Raw genomic sequence first — 21,013 nt, forward strand, 5'->3', positions numbered from 1 at the left:
TATTACCAGCAGGGGGCACTTAGTACCAGCAGGGGGCACTGCATCAGCGGCATAGCTGCACTCCCAGAAATGATGCAACTAGCAGCCACAGACTCCAGACGAAACAACAACAACACCAACAACATCCAAACAATACTTTGTGAGTCGTCATGCTAGGAAGTGCTGCTTTAGGATCCTAAAATTATGACAAATTACCATCATGGATGCCATTAGGTTTGGTCTCTGTTGTGATTGTTCAGGCATATTGTGACTATTGCACTTTTACCAACGTTCCAGTTCAACAGACATCTTCACACAGTCATGTATTTCAGTCTGAATGGTCAAGGTAAGCAGCCCGCAAGCCATCAACCAAATAACACTGTCGAACCTTCGTGGGTGGATAATGATGCATGTTATGATTTAGATTAAATTAAATAATTGGGATATCAGTTTGTAAAATTAAATTAGCAATTTTTTTTTTCTCCAGGAATAAACAACTACAACAATAAGAAAGTGCAAAAGAGAGGTCAAGCACGGCTGGTATTGAAAAAGGGAAATGAAATGAGATTGCACTGAAAATGGAGATCCAAGGGGACCGATACCGGTTTTATAAGGAAGGTTGATCGAGTGCTCATTGAAACACCGATGGACTGTGGCCCACAACACAATGATACATCGACTGCCTTGTTTTATGGTTTTGTGCAAATTGTGAGTGCAGTTGAGATTCACGTGGAAGTTTGGATCAGGTGTAAAAGCTGGAAACAACACTCCAAACCAGAGTTCAAAGCAGAGTAAGCAACTGACTCGTGTTCAGATGTCCATCCCATTCATATAAGATCCGTCTCAAGTGTTTAAGAGATCCATCACTTTCCACTGGAGGGTCTTGACTCGACTGTTGCAGCCTCTGGGATCTCTTGCATATGACACCTCTAAATAAAGCACTTTTCTTATTCTTCTCCATTCCCATCTTCTTCTTCTTCTTCTTCTTCTTCAGGTTTGTCTCTATTTTCTCCATCGTCTTTGTCTCCATTTCCTTCTTCATTTATCACATTATCTGTGTTTTCTCCATATTCATCCCCTCCTTTCTCTTCATCATTGTTCGCCCCATCTTCATCATTCTCATTTCCTCCTCCTTTGTCCTCACCTCCTTCTTCATCTCCTACTGTGTCATCTCCTTGTTCATCCCATCCTCCGTCGACTTTTCCCTCTCCGCTTACTCCGTCATGATCTTGACTGTTTACGCACCATCCCATGTTATCTTCTCTGTCCTGGCATTCTCCTTTGTCTTCCACGTTGTCCATGACCCCTTCTTTGTTGTCATCTCCACCTGACCCGATATCATCTTTACTATTTCCATCTACTTCATCATCCTCTCCATCTTTTCCATCTCCATCTTCCTCTCCATCTTTTATAACTCCATCTTCCTCTCCATCTTTCCCATCTCCATCATCCGCTCCCTCTTTTCTATCTCCATTTTCCTCACCATCTTTCCCATCTTCATTATCTTCTCCATCTTTCCCATCTCCATCATCCGCTCCCTCTTTTCTATCTCCATTTTCCTCACCATCTTTCCCATCTTCATTATCTTCTCCATCTTTCCCATCTCCATCATCGTCTCCATATTTTCCATCTCCATCTTCCTCCCCATCTTTGATAACTCCATCTTCCTCTCCACCTTTTCTATCTCCATCAAGGTCTTCAGCCTCTCCCTCTTGCTCAGTACATTTTCCTTGCTCTTCCTCTCTGTCCTCCGCCATTTCCTCTTCTGCATATCCGTCTTCATCCACATCATGCTCTCTGTGGGATGATTCTCTGTCAACTTCAAGGTTTAGTTTAAACTTGGTCGTGTGTTCAGGTGAGGAAGAATCCCCTTTCTCCAGAATATCATCTGAGGAATTGAATTCATAATTTATCGAGGGGCTTGAATCTACCGGAGGTGGCGAAGGGCTGCTAGGTAGCATGGCATAGTACCAGTCCCTGTTTTCTTCCAGTGCGTCCAACATTTCCTGTGCATCTGGTTGCACAAGATCCGCCCAAGTCTCCCACAGTGGATGGATGATGTAATCTATAAAGCCCACCTAACAGGGACATGGAGGAGAGATGAAAAAGGAAACATATTAAACGTGATTACTGTGTGTAAAATTGCAGAGACAAATGGCAATTTAATAATTGAAGGTCAGTAAACAACAAGCACAGTTACTGCTTAAACATCTGAATGTTTCTTTCAAGCAAACATAGCATCAGTGATATTGCAATTATGTTTGATGGTAAGGAAAATATTCATAGCAGAATACAATGCAGTAGAGTTGAAAAATAACACGACTGTTCAGAATGAAAATGGATAATATTTGTTAATTGGCACTGTGCATCGATCCCCACCCCCAATTGTCGTCCTCCCACGTGTGTAGTGTGTGTGTGTGTGTGTGTGTGTGTGTGTGTGTGTGTGTGTGTATATATATACTCTTGTGGATATGAGAATGTTTTTTTGTTTTTGTTTTTGTGTAGTGAATTGTTGTAAAATGTCACCCTCCTTCCTGCATTTGTTGTTGTATAAAGGTCAAAGGGCGTTCCCGTAGTTAATTCCATAAAACATACACGCAGGACACCATATATCCCTGTTCGGTAGTTATATCCTTATTATGTGTATTAGTGTAAGGCTGTATCTTCCATTAATTTAAATACTCCATTGCACCAAGTGAAATAAGAGTAGATTCCCTTCACATTCCCCTTCCAACCATTGCCAACTGCATTCCCTCAAAGCCTCAATTGCCAACTGCACTGGGCAGTTTGTTAGGGTTGCTACAGCTGTGGGTTGTTTCATCCCAAGACTCCATTAGCCACGAGGTAATCTCGGAGCCGAAGGTGGGAGGAGTCGGCCCAGCGCCGGAAACAAGGCGTGGCCTTGCCAACGCCTCCTCTAAGGGAGGGACCGGGAGCCCGCGCGACCAACCAGGGCCGAGGTGAGCTCACCGATGGGCATGTCCTGGACACCAGCGGCTTGATCGCCTGAGGCGCTATAAAGAGCGCGCGCGAAAGCCTTGAAGTTGTTGGACTAAGAGAGAGGAGAGAAGGGGCGAAGCGAAGCAAAGAGAGAGAGGAGAGAGGGAAAAGCGAAGCAAAGAGAGCAAGAGAGGGAGTCAGAGAGAACAAGTGTCAAGTGCCAAGCCTGAGGACAAGTAACAAGTGCCAAGCCTGAGGACAAGTAACAAGTGCCAAGCCTGAGAACAAGTGCAACCACCGCAGCTTTAAACCACCACAGCTTTGAGCTTCGACGGCAGTTTTCGTCCGTGGCTGCGAAGGAACGGCGGCTGCAAAACGTGCCGATCGACCAGGGGCGGCGGCTGCTCACTCCCGGCCTGACCATGCTCCGGTTCCAGTTTTCATCCTCTCCCTCCAGCCATCCACCTCCTGCCATTCCTGTCATCATTCCCCGCGTGAGTCTGTCTTTGTTTGTTCTGTCCCTGGGTAAAGTAAGACTGTTTAGATAAGCTAGCAATTTTCACTGTGTCTTCTTGATTCCTTCTGTCTTTATTTTATTATCCTTCCTTCTCCTTGGTTACTTTTGGTTGTAAATAGCAATAAATTATATTCGTATTCCCTACTTCTGTCTTCCTCTTCTTCACATCCGTGTCGCCTTTGTCTTTTCCCTCATTGAATATCTGTGGCACGATTCGGCCAACGTTCAGGAATCGGGTTAGTCGGGGTAACTGTTCGGGCGCGGCGGCCATCCGCTCGGCAAACAACATCCTAGCCGCGACCGTAACAATACATACAGGGTCTCCTGAATTTAAAATGGATTAAATTGAGATTTTTTTGTCACTGATCTGTCCCTCTTGATATATCCCATCATTAAGTGACTCTGCATTATTAGTATCAAATAGGCCAATCAGTTCTGAAGGAGTTCCAGCAAGAGGACTTGCTCTTTGAGCACAAATAAGAATTAACAATCTGATGGTGTCATCTGCATTTAGGTGAGGATGTTAAAGCAGACACAAACTTTAGAGAAGAGTACTTTTTGTGCTGGTACCCTGCCCAAATTTGCTGCTCGTGTTTAGTTGGATAATTAGCACTAACGACAGTGCATTCAGAAAGTATTCAGACCTTCACTTTTTTCACATTTTGTTATGTTGCAGCCTTATGCTGAAATCGTTCAAATTCATTTTTTCCCTCATCAATCTACACTCAATACCCCATAATGACAAAGAGAAAACAGGATTTTAGAAAGTTTTGCAAATTTATTAAAAAGAAAAAACTGAAATATCACATTGGCATAAGTATTCATACCCTTTGCTATGACACTTGAAATTTAGCTCAGGTGCCTCCCATTTCTCTTGACCATCTTTGAGATGTTTCTACACCTTGATTGGAGTCCACCTGTGGTAAATTCAATTGATTGGACATGATTTGGAAAGGCACACACCTGTCTATATGAGGTCTCACAGCTGACAATGCATATCAGAGCAAAAACCAAGCCATGAGGTGGAAGGAACTGCCTGCAGAGCTCAGAGACAGGATTGTGTCGAGGGACAGATCTGGGGAAGCCTACAAAAAAAAAATCTGCTGCATTGAAGGTTCCCAAGAGCACAGTGGCCTCCATAATTCTTAAATGGAAGAAGTTTGGAACAACCAGGACTCTTCCTAGAGCTGGCCGCCCGGCCAAACTGGGCAATCGGGGGAGAAGGGCCTTGGTAAGAGAGTTGACCAAGAACCCGATGGTCACTCTGGCTGAGCTCCAGAGATCCTGTTTGGAGATGGGAGAAACTTCCAGAAGGACAACTATCACTGCAACACTCCACCGATCTGGGCTTTATGGCAGAGTGGCCAGACGGAAGGCTCTCCTCAGTGAAAGACACATGAAATCCCACAGAATCTTGTCTTTCACTGAGGAGAGGCTTCCGTCTGGCCACTCTCCCATAAAGCCCAGATCGGTGGAGTGTTGCAGTGATGGTTGTCCTTCTGGAAGTTTCTCCCATCTCCAAACAGGATCTCTGGAGCTCAGCCAGAATGACCATCGGGTTCTTGGTCACCTCTATTACCAAGACCCTTCTCCCCCGATTGCTCAGTTTGGCCGGGCGCCCAGCTCTAGGAAGAGTCCTGGTTGTTCCAAACTACTTCCATTTAAGAATTATGGAGGCCACTGTGCTCTTGGGAACGTTCAATGCAGCAGAGATTTTTTTGTAGGTTTCCCCAGATCTGTGCCTCGACACAATCCTGTCTGAACTCTGCAGGCAGTTCCTTCGACCTCATGGCTTGGTTTTTGCTCTGATATGCATTGTCAGCTGTGAGACTTTATATAGACAGGTGTGTGCCTTTCCAAATCATGTCCAATCAATTGAATTTACCACAGATGGACTCCAATCAAGGTGTAGAAACATCTCAAAGATGATCAAGAGAAATGGGAGGCACCTGAGCTAAATTTCAAGTGTCATAGCAAAGGGTATGAATACTTATGTCAATGTGATATTTCAGTTTTTTGTTTTTAATAAATTTGCAAAACTTTCTAAAATCCTGTTTTCTCTTTGTCATTATGGGGTATTGAGTGAAGATTGATGAGGGAAAAAATGAATTTAAATGATTTCAGCATCAGGCTGCAACATGATAAAATGTGAAAAAAGTGAAGGGGTCTGAATACTTTCTGAATGCACTGTATTTAAGATGAGAGTGTTGGGGGGTTTTGAGGTAGCAGGGGCTTGCTTGATGCATGCATGGAATGCGGGCAACGTCCCAGCCAATAGACTGTTTTTTCACAAGATACCATCACATCTTTAACATCCCAAACCTAAATGGAGATAAGACAGCTGACTTTAAGATCTCACCCATGCTGTACCAATCTCTGAGTGTTGGAATTCGGATATGGCATGAGCTTGATGGTCCAAACGACCTCCTATGTCTCAGTGTCTTTTAAACTATAAACTCCATAATATAAAAGGGGATGACCGAAGTTGTCGATATGGACCTGGGATTTCTCCACCGATGCATTGTGTCGGTCACACATCGGGCTGATCTCCATGGATCGTTGGCGTTCTTGATCTCCCTGCCTGTAGAACTCGCACATGATGCGTTCAGTCCATTGGCGGTACAAGTCAAGGGGCTTGGTTGGATTGCTCAGGTCAGCACAATGCACCAGATTCTGGAGAACCTAGGAGGCAAAAAAAAAACTTTACAGAATCTGAAAAGATGATAAAATTGATGGTGGTAGCAAAGTTTTATATGATTTGGTGTAAAGGTGCGGAAAAGATGAAAAACAATTGAGAAGTGTAGTTGTACTGGAAAGTTATTCTTATTATTTACATCCTAGCACGACTGATAAGCCCTCATACAAACCCTTTCCCCAAGAGCAGCATCTTGTCCACAAGCAATAATGTCCATAAATTATTCTGTGGTTCTATTAGCCAAGCGACCAATGCCCCCAAATGCTCCATACTTGACCCTTCCGACCCTCACCTTCTCCTCCACATAAACTACCATATAACCATGAATCCATGAGCCACACCAGCACCCCTGACAAGCAGGGACACCTGCCACACATCCGCCCTCTTTACACATCCATTGCACAGTTAATGACGTTTTAGAAATGTAGCCGGGAAACAAGATATCAAAGTTAAAGGAGGGCACTTCCAGCTTACCTGCAGTTCGTGAAAGACTGAGAGCCGCCCGTTGCTGGGAGCGGTGTCAGCTGCCACAATGTTAACGAGTGCCAGTCAGTCTTAAGGTTTTGCTTTGTTATTTTGATATCCTAAGGTATTTCAAGGGAGTAATTGCTGTTTTTTTATTGGAATAATTGCTGTTTTTTTATTGGAATAATTGCTGTTGTTTTTTATTGGAATAATTGCTGTTGTTTTTTATTGGAATAATTGCTGTTTGTTATTGGAATAATTGCTGTTTTTTTATTGGAATAATTGCTGTATTTTATTGGAATAATTGCTGTTTTTTTATTGGAATAATTGCTGTTTTTTATTGGAATAATTGCTGTTTTTTATTGGAATAATTGCTGTCTTTTATTGGAATAATTGCTGTTTTTTATTGGAATAATTGCTGTTTTTTATTGGAATAATTGCTGTTTTTTTATTGGAATAATTGATGTTTTTTATTGGAATAATTGCTGTTTTTTATTGGAATAATTGCTGTTTTTTTATTGGAATAATTGATGTTTTTTATTGGAATAATTGCTGTTTTTATTGGAATAATTGCTGTGTTTTTTTTGGAATAATTGCTGTTTTTTATTGGAATAATTGCTGTTTTTTAATTGGAATAATTGCTGTTTTTTAATTGGAATAATTGCTGTTTTTTTATTGGAATAATTGCTGTTTTTTATTGGAATAATTGCTGTTTTTTTATTGGAATAATTGCTGTTTTTTAAATTGGAATAATTGCTGTTTTTTATTGGAATAATTGCTGTTTTTTTATTGGAATAATTGATGTTTTTTATTGGAATAATTGCTGTTTTTATTGGAATAATTGCTGTGTTTTTTTTGGAATAATTGCTGTTTTTTATTGGAATAATTGCTGTTTTTTAATTGGAATAATTGCTGTTTTTTATTGGAATAATTGCTGTTTTTTATTGGAATAATTGCTGTTTTTTATTGGAATAATTGCTGTTTTTTTATTGGAATAATTGCTGTTTTTTATTGGAATAATTGCTGTTTTTTATTGGAATAATTGCTGTTTTTTTATTGGAATAATTGCTGTTTTTTAATTGGAATAATTGCTGTTTTTTTATTGGAATAATTGCTGTTTTTTATTGGAATAATTGCTGTTTTTTTATTGGAATAATTGCTGTTTTTTTAATTGGAATAATTGCTGTTTTTTATTGGAATAATTGCTGTTTTTTTATTGGAATAATTGATGTTTTTTATTGGAATAATTGCTGTTTTTATTGGAATAATTGCTGTTTTTTTTGGAATAATTGCTGTTTTTTATTGGAATAATTGCTGTTTTTTAATTGGAATAATTGCTGTTTTTTATTGGAATAATTGCTGTTTTTTATTGGAATAATTGCTGTTTTTTATTGGAATAATTGCTGTTTTTTTATTGGAATAATTGCTGGTTTTTATTGGAATAATTGCTGTTTTTTATTGGAATAATTGCTGTTTTTTTTTGGAATAATTGCTGTTTTTTATTGGAATAATTGCTGTTTTTTATTGGAATAATTGCTGTTTTTTATTGGAATAATTGCTGTTTTTTTATTGGAATAATTGCTGGTTTTTATTGGAATAATTGCTGTTTTTTATTGGAATAATTGCTGTTTTTTATTGGAATAATTGCTGTTTTTTATTGGAATAATTGCTGTTTTTTATTGGAATAATTGCTGTTTTTTTATTGGAATAATTGCTGTTTTTTATTGGAATAATTGCTGTTTTTTATTGGAATAATTGCTGTTTTTTATTGGAATAATTGCTGTTTTTTATTGGAATAATTGCTGTTTTTTATTGGAATAATTGCTGTTTTTTATTGGAATAATTGCTGTTTTTTATTGGAATAATTGCTGTTTTTTATTGGAATAATTGCTGGTTTTTATTGGAATAATTGCTGTTTTTTATTGGAATAATTGCTGTTTTTTATTGGAATAATTGCTGTTTTTTATTGGAATAATTGCTGTTTTTTATTGGAATAATTGCTGTTTTTTATTGGAATAATTGCTGTTTTTTTATTGGAATAATTGATGTTTTTTATTGGAATAATTGCTGTTTTTATTGGAATAATTGCTGTGTTTTTTTTGGAATAATTGCTGTTTTTTATTGGAATAATTGCTGTTTTTTAATTGGAATAATTGCTGTTTTTTATTGGAATAATTGCTGTATTTTATTGGAATAATTGCTGTTTTTTATTGGAATAATTGCTGTTTTTTATTGGAATAATTGCTGTTTTTTATTGGAATAATTGCTGTTTTTTATTGGAATAATTGCTGTTTTTTATTGGAATAATTGCTGTTTTTTATTGGAATAATTGCTGTTTTTTATTGGAATAATTGCTGTTTTTTTATTGGAATAATTGCTGGTTTTTATTGGAATAATTGCTGGTTTTTATTGGAATAATTGCTGTTTTTTTATTGGAATAATTGCTGTTTTTTTAATTGGAATAATTGCTGTTTTTTATTGGAATAATTGCTGTTTTTTTATTGGAATAATTGATGTTTTTTATTGGAATAATTGCTGTTTTTATTGGAATAATTGCTGTGTTTTTTTTGGAATAATTGCTGTTTTTTATTGGAATAATTGCTGTTTTTTAATTGGAATAACTGCTGTTTTTTATTGGAATAATTGCTGTTTTTTATTGGAATAATTGCTGTTTTTTATTGGAATAATTGCTGTTTTTTTATTGGAATAATTGCTGGTTTTTATTGGAATAATTGCTGTTTTTTATTGGAATAATTGCTGTTTTTTATTGGAATAATTGCTGTTTTTTATTGGAATAATTGCTGTTTTTTATTGGAATAATTGCTGTTTTTTATTGGAATAATTGCTGTTTTTTTATTGGAATAATTGCTGGTTTTTATTGGAATAATTGCTGTTTTTTATTGGAATAATTGCTGTTTTTTATTGGAATAATTGCTGTTTTTTATTGGAATAATTGCTGTTTTTTATTGGAATAATTGCTGTTTTTTATTGGAATAATTGCTGTTTTTTTATTGGAATAATTGCTGTTTTTTATTGGAATAATTGCTGTTTTTTATTGGAATAATTGCTGTTTTTTATTGGAATAATTGCTGTTTTTTATTGGAATAATTGCTGTTTTTTATTGGAATAATTGCTGTTTTTTATTGGAATAATTGCTGTTTTTTATTGGAATAATTGCTGTTTTTTATTGGAATAATTGCTGGTTTTTATTGGAATAATTGCTGTTTTTTATTGGAATAATTGCTGTTTTTTATTGGAATAATTGCTGTTTTTTATTGGAATAATTGCTGTTTTTTATTGGAATAATTGCTGTTTTTTATTGGAATAATTGCTGTTTTTTATTGGAATAATTGCTGTTTTTTTATTGGAATAATTGCTGTTTTTTATTGGAATAATTGCTGTTTTTTATTGGAATAATTGCTGTTTTTTATTGGAATAATTGCTGTTTTTTTATTGGAATAATTGCTGTTTTTTATTGGAATAATTGCTGTTTTTTATTGGAATAATTGCTGTTTTTTATTGGAATAATTGCTGTTTTTTATTGGAATAATTGCTGTTTTTTTATTGGAATAATTGCTGTTTTTTATTGGAATAATTGCTCTTTGTAGTGTTTTAGCAAATATCATTACCCCTTTGTAACGATAATATATAAGGGATATTCAAAAATGCTCGGAATGAGATACAATAATCCAAGAAACAACATTTTTATTTATACAAGTACATATAATGAAGGAAATATTCCCAATCTTGTATATTCCCAATCTTGTATATTCCCAATAAATATACTTGTATATTGGAAAAAAAAAGTAGGCGTTTCTTGGACCATAGTAAGTAACTCGGGGTTCGATAACGTTTGGAACACCCGTCGTGTTATTGCTCGGAAGTTAATATCTCAAATGCTCTCTAGAAATGGTGTTATGTTCTGACATGATGAAATACAATCATTTTTTGATTGCACAGCTCTGAATTAAAAAAAACTGTTCGACTTAATTTAGTGTTCATTCATTCTGGGGGAAAAAGGTTTTGGTTGCAAGTTTCATTCATTTTGAACTGGGTCAGATAACAACATTCATCTTAAAGTGGATTAGTCTAAAACTGAAAAATAAATACATCCCTGGACAGAGATAAGTGCAATGGAAAAGATAGATTAGAAAACATTGTGTAAACTTTACTAATGTAACCATTGATCTGCAGAGTGACAGTCTGCATCTAGCCTTGTGTCTGCATCTAGCCTGGTGTCTGCATCTAGCCTTGTGTCTGCATCTAGCCTGGTGTCTGCATCTAGCCTGGTGTCTGCATCTAGCCTTGTGTCTGCATCTAGCCTGGTGTCTGCATCTAGCCTGGTGTCTGCATCTAGCCTGGTGTCTGCATCTAGCCTGGTGTCTGCATCTAGCCTGGTGTCTGCATCTAGCCTTGTGTCTGCATCTAGCCTGGTGTCTGCATCTCGCCTGGTGTCTGCATCTCGCCTGGTGTCTGCATCTCGCCTGGTGTCTGCATCTCGCCTGGTGTCTGCATCTAGCCTGGTGTCTGCATCTAGCCTGGTGTCTGCATCTGGCCTGGTGTCTGCATCTAGCCTGGTGTCTGCATCTAGCCTGGTGTCTGCATCTAGCCTGGTGTCTGCATCTCGCCTGGTGTCTGCATCTAGCCTGGTGTCTGCATCGAGCCTGGTGTCTGCATCTCGCCTGGTGTCTGCATCCCGCCTGGTGTCTGCATCCCGCCTGGTGTCTGCATCTAGCATGGTGTCTGCATCTAGCCTGGTGTCTGCATCTAGCCTGGTGTCTGCATCTAGCCTGGTGTCTGCATCTAGCCTTGTGTCTGCATCTAGCCTGGTGTCTGCATCTAGCCTGGTGTCTGCATCTAGCCTGGTGTCTGCATCTCGCCTGGTGTCTGCATCTCGCCTGGTGTCTGCATCTCGCCTGGTGTCTGCATCTCGCCTGGTGTCTGCATCTAGCCTGGTGTCTGCATCTCGCCTGGTGTCTGCATCTCGCCTGGTGTCTGCATCTAGCCTGGTGTCTGCATCTAGCCTGGTGTCTGCATCTAGCCTGGTGTCTGCATCTCGCCTGGTGTCTGCATCTCGCCTGGTGTCTGCATCTCGCCTGGTGTCTGCATCTAGCCTGGTGTCTGCATCTAGCCTGGTGTCTGCATCTAGCCTGGTGTCTGCATCTAGCCTGGTGTCTGCATCTCGCCTGGTGTCTGCATCTCGCCTGGTGTCTGCATCTAGCCTGGTGTCTGCATCTAGCCTGGTGTTGGCTTATAACGGTTAAGATGGCTATGGCTTAAGATCTTAGGGTCTCTCCTGACTACAGCTGCGAAAGCAAAGGCAAACCACTTAGTGTAATCCTGATTACATGTAATCAATTTTATCTATAGATTTTAATTTTATTTTATTACCTGCAAAGTCGAAAATTTTTCAATTATATTGGCTGGTCTTGTGTGTTATTCTGTCTGTCTGTCATTCGCCTACAGGTCACAATTTTAAACCGATCTTCACGAAACTTGACCAGATGGTAGAATTAGTCATAAGGAAGAAGCCTATTGATTTTGAGGTCAAATTTTTAAAATTGCCATTTTTCATCAAATTGACTTGAAAAGTGAACAGCATTTGCATATTGAGTCAATAAATTGGGAAACCAACTATTTTTGAGGTCAAAGGTCAACTCAAGGTCAAACTTCTAAAATCATCAATTTTCATTTGATTGACTTGAACATTAAACAGAAATTGCATAGTACCTCACTGAATGGGATGGAGAGGAGTGGCAACCCCCCTGCCCCCGCCCCACCCCCATCTATACCACGCACTTACTCGTGTGTACCAGCCACAGAAAGGCAATATGATGGCATACATCATCATTGCCCAAGGAGACTCGACATCATCATCACCTCATTGAGTTGGGAAACCATCTATTTTTAAGGGCTAAAGGTCAAAGGTCAAATCAAGGTCAAACTTCCAAAATCATCAATTTTCATCAGAAAAATCATTGATTTTCATCCAATTCACTTACGAATTAAACAGGAATTACATAGTGTATCACTGAATTGGCAAACCAACTATTTTAAGGGCAAAAGGTCAAAGGTCAACTCTAGGTCAAACTTCTAATATCAATTTTAATCCAATTGACCCAAGCTTTGATTAAGATCACCATTTTAAATCTTAATGAAATGGACAATTTGATGTATCCATGGCAACTTTATATTTTGGGGAGGGGTAGATTTTGCAAGTATCGAGCTCGGCATGACGTCTTCTTGTTTATTTATTTATTTATTTATTTTTTCATCATTTTAATTGATTCAATATTAACAACATTGAACTGCCTTTGGGCAGGACACCAGAAACACTCAGATTACATGACACAATGTGATGCTACTTGGTCGGTGCAGGTTAAACCACAGAAGGTTCCTACCTTTTTGTTTCCACCGAAATACCACTTTATAAACTGGTGGGTTTAGACCGTATTTGCAAGACTAGTGTTTGTTGTTGATAGTGTGAGACTTGCACAAGGTTCCTGCCGACAAGATGATTTGCAGAAGAAAATAAGTTTGCACAGGATATTGCAGAACGTATTAACTGAACTTTAATTAAACTTTATGGGACAACCTGCTATCCTTTACGTGCCAAAATCATACAAGGTGAAGCATTGATGAAAATTCAAAAAAGAAATCATTAATGTTGATGGATGGGGAAATGAAGCTGGAGATAGGTAATGATCAATGGGAGTAGAAAAAAAAAATCAATTAAAAAAAAAATCGATATTAAGGATTGCCCAACCGGAGTCTTGAAAACGAGTCAAGTACCTGTATACGATCTGTGTAGTTGTCTAGAAGTAGGACACCAGAACTGGTGACTTTCTTGGTTTCTACCATGGTTTTCAGGTCTGCCATGTAATTCATGTGCTTTGACATGTCCGTGGCCAAGACCTGCCTCACACAGATATAGCAATGCATTGTTCAGTCAGTACATTCTGGTTTTATCCCACGTTGTTGTTGTTTCCTTACACAAGTTGATATTTCCACAATCGTTCTCCTCATTGTATAGTCTGTCACATGACAATTTGCTTTTGAGGCAATTCATTTCATTCGTTCCATCATCCTCAACCACTCTTCTCGTGGCCTCCTGCTTGACAATCTCCATTCTCTTCTTTTTTCTTTTTTTTCTTTTTTTACAAGATCGAGGCTCATGTAAGAGCAAACATTAATCACAAAAAGACAAACGGACACATAAAACATAAGATAAGGGGAGCGGGAGACAAGATGGGGAGAGAGAGAGGGAAGCACACAAGCACAACAGTAGAGAACAGGGACATCGGGAGATCTGTGGGAGGGAGAGGGCTTGGGGGGGACTTAGCAATGTTTATGGCTTCACATTTACCTCTGCCACCAAAGGTGGATGGAGGTCTGTCTGTTTGCTTGTCTGTAAAGAGGATATCTCAAAAAGTTGTGGCCGGATTCAGACGAAACTTGGTGGAAAGGTTGGGTGTATGACAAGAACCGCCTTTTAAGGCCATTTTCCCCCGCAGAGCGAGGTATGGTTCCTTTTTGGGGCACCGTGGTCCCCTTTTTGAAGCTATGTTTTACAGCCGGATGCCCTTCCTGCCACCAACCCTGTTAGTCGCCTCTTGCGACACACAGGGAATTACCAGTGAACTGGTACTCAATTTGCCGACCTCTGAAGGATGACAGGCTGAGTCGACCACCCTGGCGTTGATTCAGCAATCGACCGGGATTCGAACCCAGGATCCTGGGATCCCAAGCCGGCACCCTAACCACCAAGCCAACACCAGGCTCTGGGTGTGTGACAAGGAAGAATCGATTTGAATCTGGATCTGGATATGAGAATCTTTAAAAAAATTTAAGTGATTCTTCACTATTAAGAGATGACGCCAAAGCGTTACATAGCTCAATATTTCAAAAGGTTGTGGAAGGATTATGACAACACTAGGTGGATGAGTTGGGTATGTGACAAGAACAAGGCGATTAGATTTTGGTTCAGGTCCGGATCCAGATTGGGCTTATCTGGCCTATCAGTGACTAGCCCTAAACCGTTCAGCCAAGCGGAGTTATGCGCTCTATTGAGGGCTGTTCTAGTTGCATGTGTATTCTCACCATGTCTATGACCATTTTACGGAGGGAGAGGCGTTGCCGTTGAGGAAGGTTTTGTAGGATGTCACAGCCTGGCTCTTGCAGTAACCTGAAGCCGACAGCCAGGTGGTGGTTCTCCAGGACAGACTCGTCATTGTATAACAGAGCAAGCTCTGAGTCTGGAAGGGGCATGGAGTAGCTGGAGATGTAACAGATTACAGAGAAGAGGATTTTTATAAGGATGGCATGAAACAGGTGGATGACAAGATGGACTGTCAGAGGAGAAGAGATGTAAAGAACTGGTTTGATTGACGATTAAAAGCAGAAGGGGAGCAAGGGAAGAAGATCTGCAGAAAGTAAAGGCATGAGCAAGGAACACATGTTGTCAAACAAAGAAATAAAGGAGCAATAAGGAAAAATTAAAAATCAGTAGGAGCTAGAGTGTTGTCACTTACTAGTGTTGATCAGAAATTGGTTGGAAACTCCCGGATGATCTACATCATGGATGGCGGCAGCAAATAAGGCTGCGAATATCTCTAAATCTGTGAAAACGGCCTGCAGGACATGAACCCAGCACAAATACAAATTCCATCTGTAAAATGTAGAGGACATACCTCATAAAGTGAGTGTGTTGTCAATGAGCAGTAAGTTATTCTTGGTCTATAGGTTGGGTCTTTAACACACTCAAAAAAACCCAAACACAAGAGGGGGCCACTTAGCTCATCATGCCTGCGCCATATCTGCACCCCTGAAACTCAATATAAACAAGGTAATTAAGTAGTTGGGCAAGGAGAGAAAAGAGGGGTATAAGGCACTGAACTGAAAATACATAGAATGATCATTGCCATTCATAACACACAGAGCGCGGTGTACCTACCGCCGCCATCTTAGGTACCACTCAATGCTGGGCGAAGGCGATTAATCTTCACTCTGAATAGTTTAGTTTTCGTGACGATTGTCATCACCACCTGCCATTGCCTTCACTTCACTGTATTTTTCCTGATTTAGTCACTATATTCACTCCAGTGACTCGAATAGTGCTAACCAAGATGGCGACACGGCGGCTACACTTTTCACGGGTTACGATCATTTTATGTATTTTCAGTTAAAGGTCCACAGCCACGGAATCTCACTCAAAATGCATTTGATGTCATCTAAATGAGTCTTTTTATGGTGAATTCAAATATGGCATTGATTTTTTGTTATATTCACTCTGAAACATTAAAAATGAAAGAAAACCGAACCACTTGGGAACGCCCCTAAAAATTCTGCCCCATACCTCAAAGCCGATGACGTAATCCATGTGACGTCACCTCCAGAACGCAGCTCACTCGCACGCATGCTCCACGTGCATTTGCTTGATACAAATGAAACACTTATTTTAACTCCAATTTACATTCTGTTTCCACTTTTAGTGAGAAGTAGGGGTCTGTGAAACCATTCATAAACTTTATTTGGTGCAAATCGGATAATTTTTAGCCGAGTTACCTCAGACCGTGAGTTGGTAATTATATAATTCACACATAGTGCAATACGTGCACGCTGCTCCACGGAGCGACCTTGCAGGCTTATCAACGAGGCGAGGCATGACACACATGTGTCTCAGCATACCTCAGATCAAGATCAAGCAAATCAAAAGTAGAGTACGTACAAATTACACGGAACGGATCGCGGGCCGAAGCATAGCGAATCGAGATGGCATGGACTTTGTTCTGGAGGTGACGTCATACGTCATGTAATCTGGTAGCAGTGAAATTCGGGGTTTTTTTTAGGGTGGGGCTTAGCAGGGTGCAAGAGCGCTAAAAAGGAAAGGGAAAAAAATTATATATAAAAAATTAGCTATTACTTATTACAAGAAATCGATTTCTATTTTTAAAAAACTGATACTCATACAAATAAGTCAAAAATGTTCTGCATTTCTGTGCACCTTTAAGTGGTATAAGGAGGTGTGGGCTAGGGAGGAGAGGGCAAAAATGGAAAAGGGGAAGGAAATGTGGAGATGCCGAGAATCTAACCAGGACACCGTACCGTACCGACAAAGCATACAATGTACCCCTGAACTGCCATTTAATCCTCCATCGTGTCCTTAACCCTACATAGATTTGGGTAAAAAATATAAAAGAAGAGCTTGGCTCAGATAATAATGAACAGTTTCCATTTTTAATAACTTTAACAACAAAAAAAGAAGAGATTCCAATTTCAAGACAACTTTATAGATTTCAACGATAGAACTTTGCATTTGATTCTGCTTGTGTGTTCTCAGTCTTTTGTTTTTTTTCACCTTCCACAAGTACGCGATCAAATCATGACAATTGCAATCCACAGCCGGCACTTTAATATTGCACTGTGGTTTCAAGGGATCCACTCAGTAGTGGTCGTTCAAGCACCATTGCTTTCAGACAGGAAGTTGACAGAAAATGAGTCGGCACCAATTACGAACACAATTGACACAATTCATCGTGATGCCACTGGATGTGAGCCAATTGTGAGGCTTACGCGCTGGAGACCATAAGCCATAGCAGAATCAACATCGAAGTTCTACAGTTGAGATCTCCCATGTTTTGTTGAGGTTTTATTTACTTTATTTTTTTTGTATACAAGATCGAGGCTCGTGTAAGAGCTAACATCAATCACAAAAAAAAAAAACAAGCGGACACACAAAACATACAATAAAGGGAGCGGGAGACAGGATGGGGAGAGAGGAAGCACACAAGTACAACAGCAGAGAGCAGGGACATCGGGAGATCTGTGGGAGGGAGAGGGCTGGGGGAAGGAGGCATGGGAAGGTGGGGGGAGGAGGGTTGAGCAAGTTATACTTTACTTAGAATACAAACGGTTCATTCTTATTTGGAACACTTGGTATTATTATGCCACAGCGGTCAGAAACGGGAAACGCATTGCTTTTCGGATTGACTGTCAATGTTTTGAAGGCTGTCGAAGTTAACCAGACGCTCTAGTTTGAGATATCTCATCATTGTTTATCCCGCTCTTTGCCCAACCGTCCCCGACCACTCTCACAGCAAGTGCAGGTAGACAAAGTAGCACATGGGTAGATTGTGTGACGTCCGCAGCATGCATGCTGTTATGATAAGGGTTGTCCGTGTGGTATTGAGTTTCCAGGATCATGGCGTAGCGCAGGAGCACTTCCTCAGGTATTTGGAAGGTTTTCAGGAGATCGCGCTCCTGAGGGAAACAAAGGCAAAATGTACTGAGTCTGACTGGTGACTGAAAATGTACTGAGTCAAAATGTACTGAGTTTTCAGTACAAAATGTACTGAAAAAATGTCTGAGAAGAGGAATAAATGATGAAAGTGTTGTGTTTTACAGTGTCACATTCTCAGGTGTGTGTGCGTGTCTTCACAAAGGTTAGGGTGCCTGGAATCATCCATCATGCAAACAAGAAAAAGAAAAGCACAACCAACCAATAATTGCTTTAAGTAATTAAAGCACAACACAACCGAAGCACAACCAACCAATAACAATAAACACACACACATCTGAGTCTCAGGTGATGTTTCATCCGTGACCGACAGATTTCCTCAAGTTTAAATTAAAGTTACTAGCAACGGTACCCGCCCTAAGGGCGGGGCTTCAATTGGGAGGCGCAAATGATTTTACAGCCGCCATGTTGGTGCTCGCTGTCACTGCGATGCGAAGCGAACGTTATGCGGAAGTCCAAACCTGAGAATGCTGGAGGCCAAAGCTGAAATTGGACAAACAATATAGCCTATTTTACTCCAGCGCATCCCAGGATTACCCACCCAAAATATCGTTGCGATCGGTTCAGCCGTTTTTGCGGTACCTTCGAACGGACAGACAGACAGACGGACAGACATTTGGTGAATTATAGTAAGATAAGGGCTGAACTTACGAAAGGTGTTTAGCGAGCATCTTGCTAAAACACGCCTAACCCTTAAACGCTGACAAAAACATCGTTGTACGTGCACAGCAAAACACGTCTGTCTAAACAGCATTTTTTTTATTTGTATACAAGATTGAGGCTCGTGTAAGAGCTAGCACATTAATCACACATTAGCACATAAAACACAAAAAAACATAAACGGACACATAATACAATAAAGGATGGGGGAGACAATTTGGGGAGAGAGAGAGAGAGAGAGGGAAGCACCCAAGCACAACAGTAGAGAACAGGGACATCGGGAGATATGTGGGAGGGAGGGAGAGGGCTTGGGGGGAGGAGGCATGGGAAGGGGAGTGGGGGGGGTAAAAAAAACAAACTTTAACGAAGGAAGATAAACAGCCGTTTAGTCGTGCACGTCCAAACAGCCGATTACCATGCTAAACACCAAACATATGTCCAAAATCCAATTGAAATGATGCCCATGCATAAAATGGCACCGCCACAGACACTTCAGGATTCAAGATTCAATACTTTTTTTACCACATCAACTTGACAGTTATTAGGAATTTGAGGTAGTGTGCTCTTAAAGACAAAAAAAAAAAACATACATTTATATAAAGGGACATAATAAAGGACACATAAAACACATAATAAAGACAACACATAATAAAACAAAAAACACATAATAAAAAACACAAAATAAAACATATAAAAACATTAAACATAAACACATAATAATAAAACATAACAAGTCAGGAGACGACGATGGTTCATGAGCGAGCGGTATTCTTTGGTTCAATTTCGACAATTCGGTTCGATTCCGACAACTTTGAAAATTTGACCTTTGTGACCTTGAAATGTCAAAACGAAGGTTACTGACCTTGAAATGAGATAGAAAATAATGTATAATCAGTTATGAAGTTAGTTAGCTACACAATACCGAAAATTCAGTTCGATTCCGACAACTTTGAAAATTTGACCTTTGTGACCTTCAAAGGTCAAAGGTCGAAGATTCTGAAATTTGTTGGAAAACTTGCATTTCATGATGTATGTGATAATATAAGATCATGTACGACATTTCACTCTATCAGGAAGCGAACAATGTAATAAAACCATCAAAAATTGACTTTTCTAAATTTCGTGACCTTGTGACTTTGACCTTGGGGCGAAAATGAAAAACCGAGCTCTGTGGGGCTAGACACATGACATTGGCCTAACCAAATACCGAAACCCCTGTCAGATTCCACCAACTCCCTCAGAGAAGATGTAGCTTGAACTTGATTACCCCCTAAAAAGACATCTTTTTTGGGCGTGGCTCCACCCACAATGGGCGCAATACGTCCACTCTAGGCAGGACACAACTAGAGCATGATATCAACCTCTCACCCAAGTTTCATCAAGATCGGATGATATCATAGGGTAGTTATGCTGCGGACAGACACACACACAGACAGACATACACCCATGACGAATATAGTGGTCACTCTGTTTGACAACTCGTGAACCAATCAAACATATAATAAACACATAATAAACACATAAATACCACATCATAAACACAACACCCCCCCCCCCCCACCCCCCTCTGCCTTCCCATGCCTCCTCCCCCCACCAAGCCCTTTCCCTCCCACAGATCTTCCGATGTCCCTGTTCTCTACTGTTGTACTTGTGTGCTTCTTTGTCTCTCCCCATCTTGTCTCCCGCTCCCTTTATCATATGTTTTATGTGTCTGTCTTTTTGTGATTAATGTTAGCTCTTACACGAGCCTCGATCTTGTAAAAAATAAATAAATAAATAAAATGTTTGGTTTCTCCTTCGGTGGCCAAATATTAAACTGTTGATATACAATGTGACTTGTCCTGTTTTAACATTCACACTGTGTACCTGCAAAATGGTATACAGGATCACCGTGAGGGGACGATTTTCCGAGTACTCTGCAACTTTGACAATATCCATACCCCACTTGTTAATGTCCTCAAGTTCCTATAAGGAAAAGGAGAGACGTACAAGAACAGTGAGTGGGGGTAAGGATAGAGCTAAAGATGGTTTGATGTGATTTAGAGTGGAGATAAAGGTAAGACAGTTTTTCAGGTGTCAGAGAGATAACGTAAAATTGCTGCCCTACCTTGCCAAGCAGCTCTTCGCGGGCACAGGTGACCCCATGCTGGGGAGTTGGGACGGGAGGAAGTAATGTGTTGAACACAGTGGGATGAACCCCACCAAGTGGGCTTGTTTGTGTGCGAACTTTCTGCGGTTCCCTTGCTCTGGAGCCAATCACAGGGATGTCCACTTCTTGCTGTTTGTCTGGAGAAAGGAAAAAAAGGATGATAATGATGTGATAGAGATACGGATACATAAGGATGGACACAGGGTGAAGAGAATGAGACAAGAAAGAGTGTTACCTAGGAAGGTGCTGGCGATATACTCGGAGACTTGGTTCCCTGATCGGCTCGTTTCCGATAGGTGAGAAAGCTCCCTG

General features: G+C 39.9%; 1 protein-coding gene across 3 annotated transcripts in view; it reads right to left on the reverse strand.

The window, feature by feature from the left end:
* Nucleotides 1-202: 202 nt before the first annotated feature.
* The window catches only part of LOC137421603 (3',5'-cyclic-AMP phosphodiesterase 4C-like), a 198,975-nt gene continuing 178,164 nt past the window's right edge, over nt 203-21,013 (reverse strand). For all 3 annotated transcript variants that reach the window (XM_068107818.2, XM_078771207.1, XM_078771208.1), the window contains 9 exons: nt 20,937-21,013; nt 20,660-20,838; nt 20,419-20,517; nt 17,691-17,855; nt 15,128-15,227; nt 14,697-14,851; nt 13,389-13,511; nt 5,936-6,118; nt 203-2,057 (listed from right to left, as the gene is read on the reverse strand). The exon at nt 20,937-21,013 is cut by the window's right edge and continues 17 nt beyond it. In XM_068107818.2, the coding sequence (XP_067963919.2) occupies nt 927-2,057; nt 5,936-6,118; nt 13,389-13,511; nt 14,697-14,851; nt 15,128-15,227; nt 17,691-17,855; nt 20,419-20,517; nt 20,660-20,838; nt 20,937-21,013 (2,212 nt within the window). In that variant the 3' untranslated portion in view covers nt 203-926. The remainder of the gene's footprint in view (nt 2,058-5,935; nt 6,119-13,388; nt 13,512-14,696; nt 14,852-15,127; nt 15,228-17,690; nt 17,856-20,418; nt 20,518-20,659; nt 20,839-20,936) is intronic.

Source organism: Myxine glutinosa, chromosome 2, assembly GCF_964187855.1.
Source record: "Myxine glutinosa chromosome 2, kmMyxGlut1.1, whole genome shotgun sequence".
Classification (NCBI taxonomy): Eukaryota; Metazoa; Chordata; class Myxini; order Myxiniformes; family Myxinidae; genus Myxine; species Myxine glutinosa.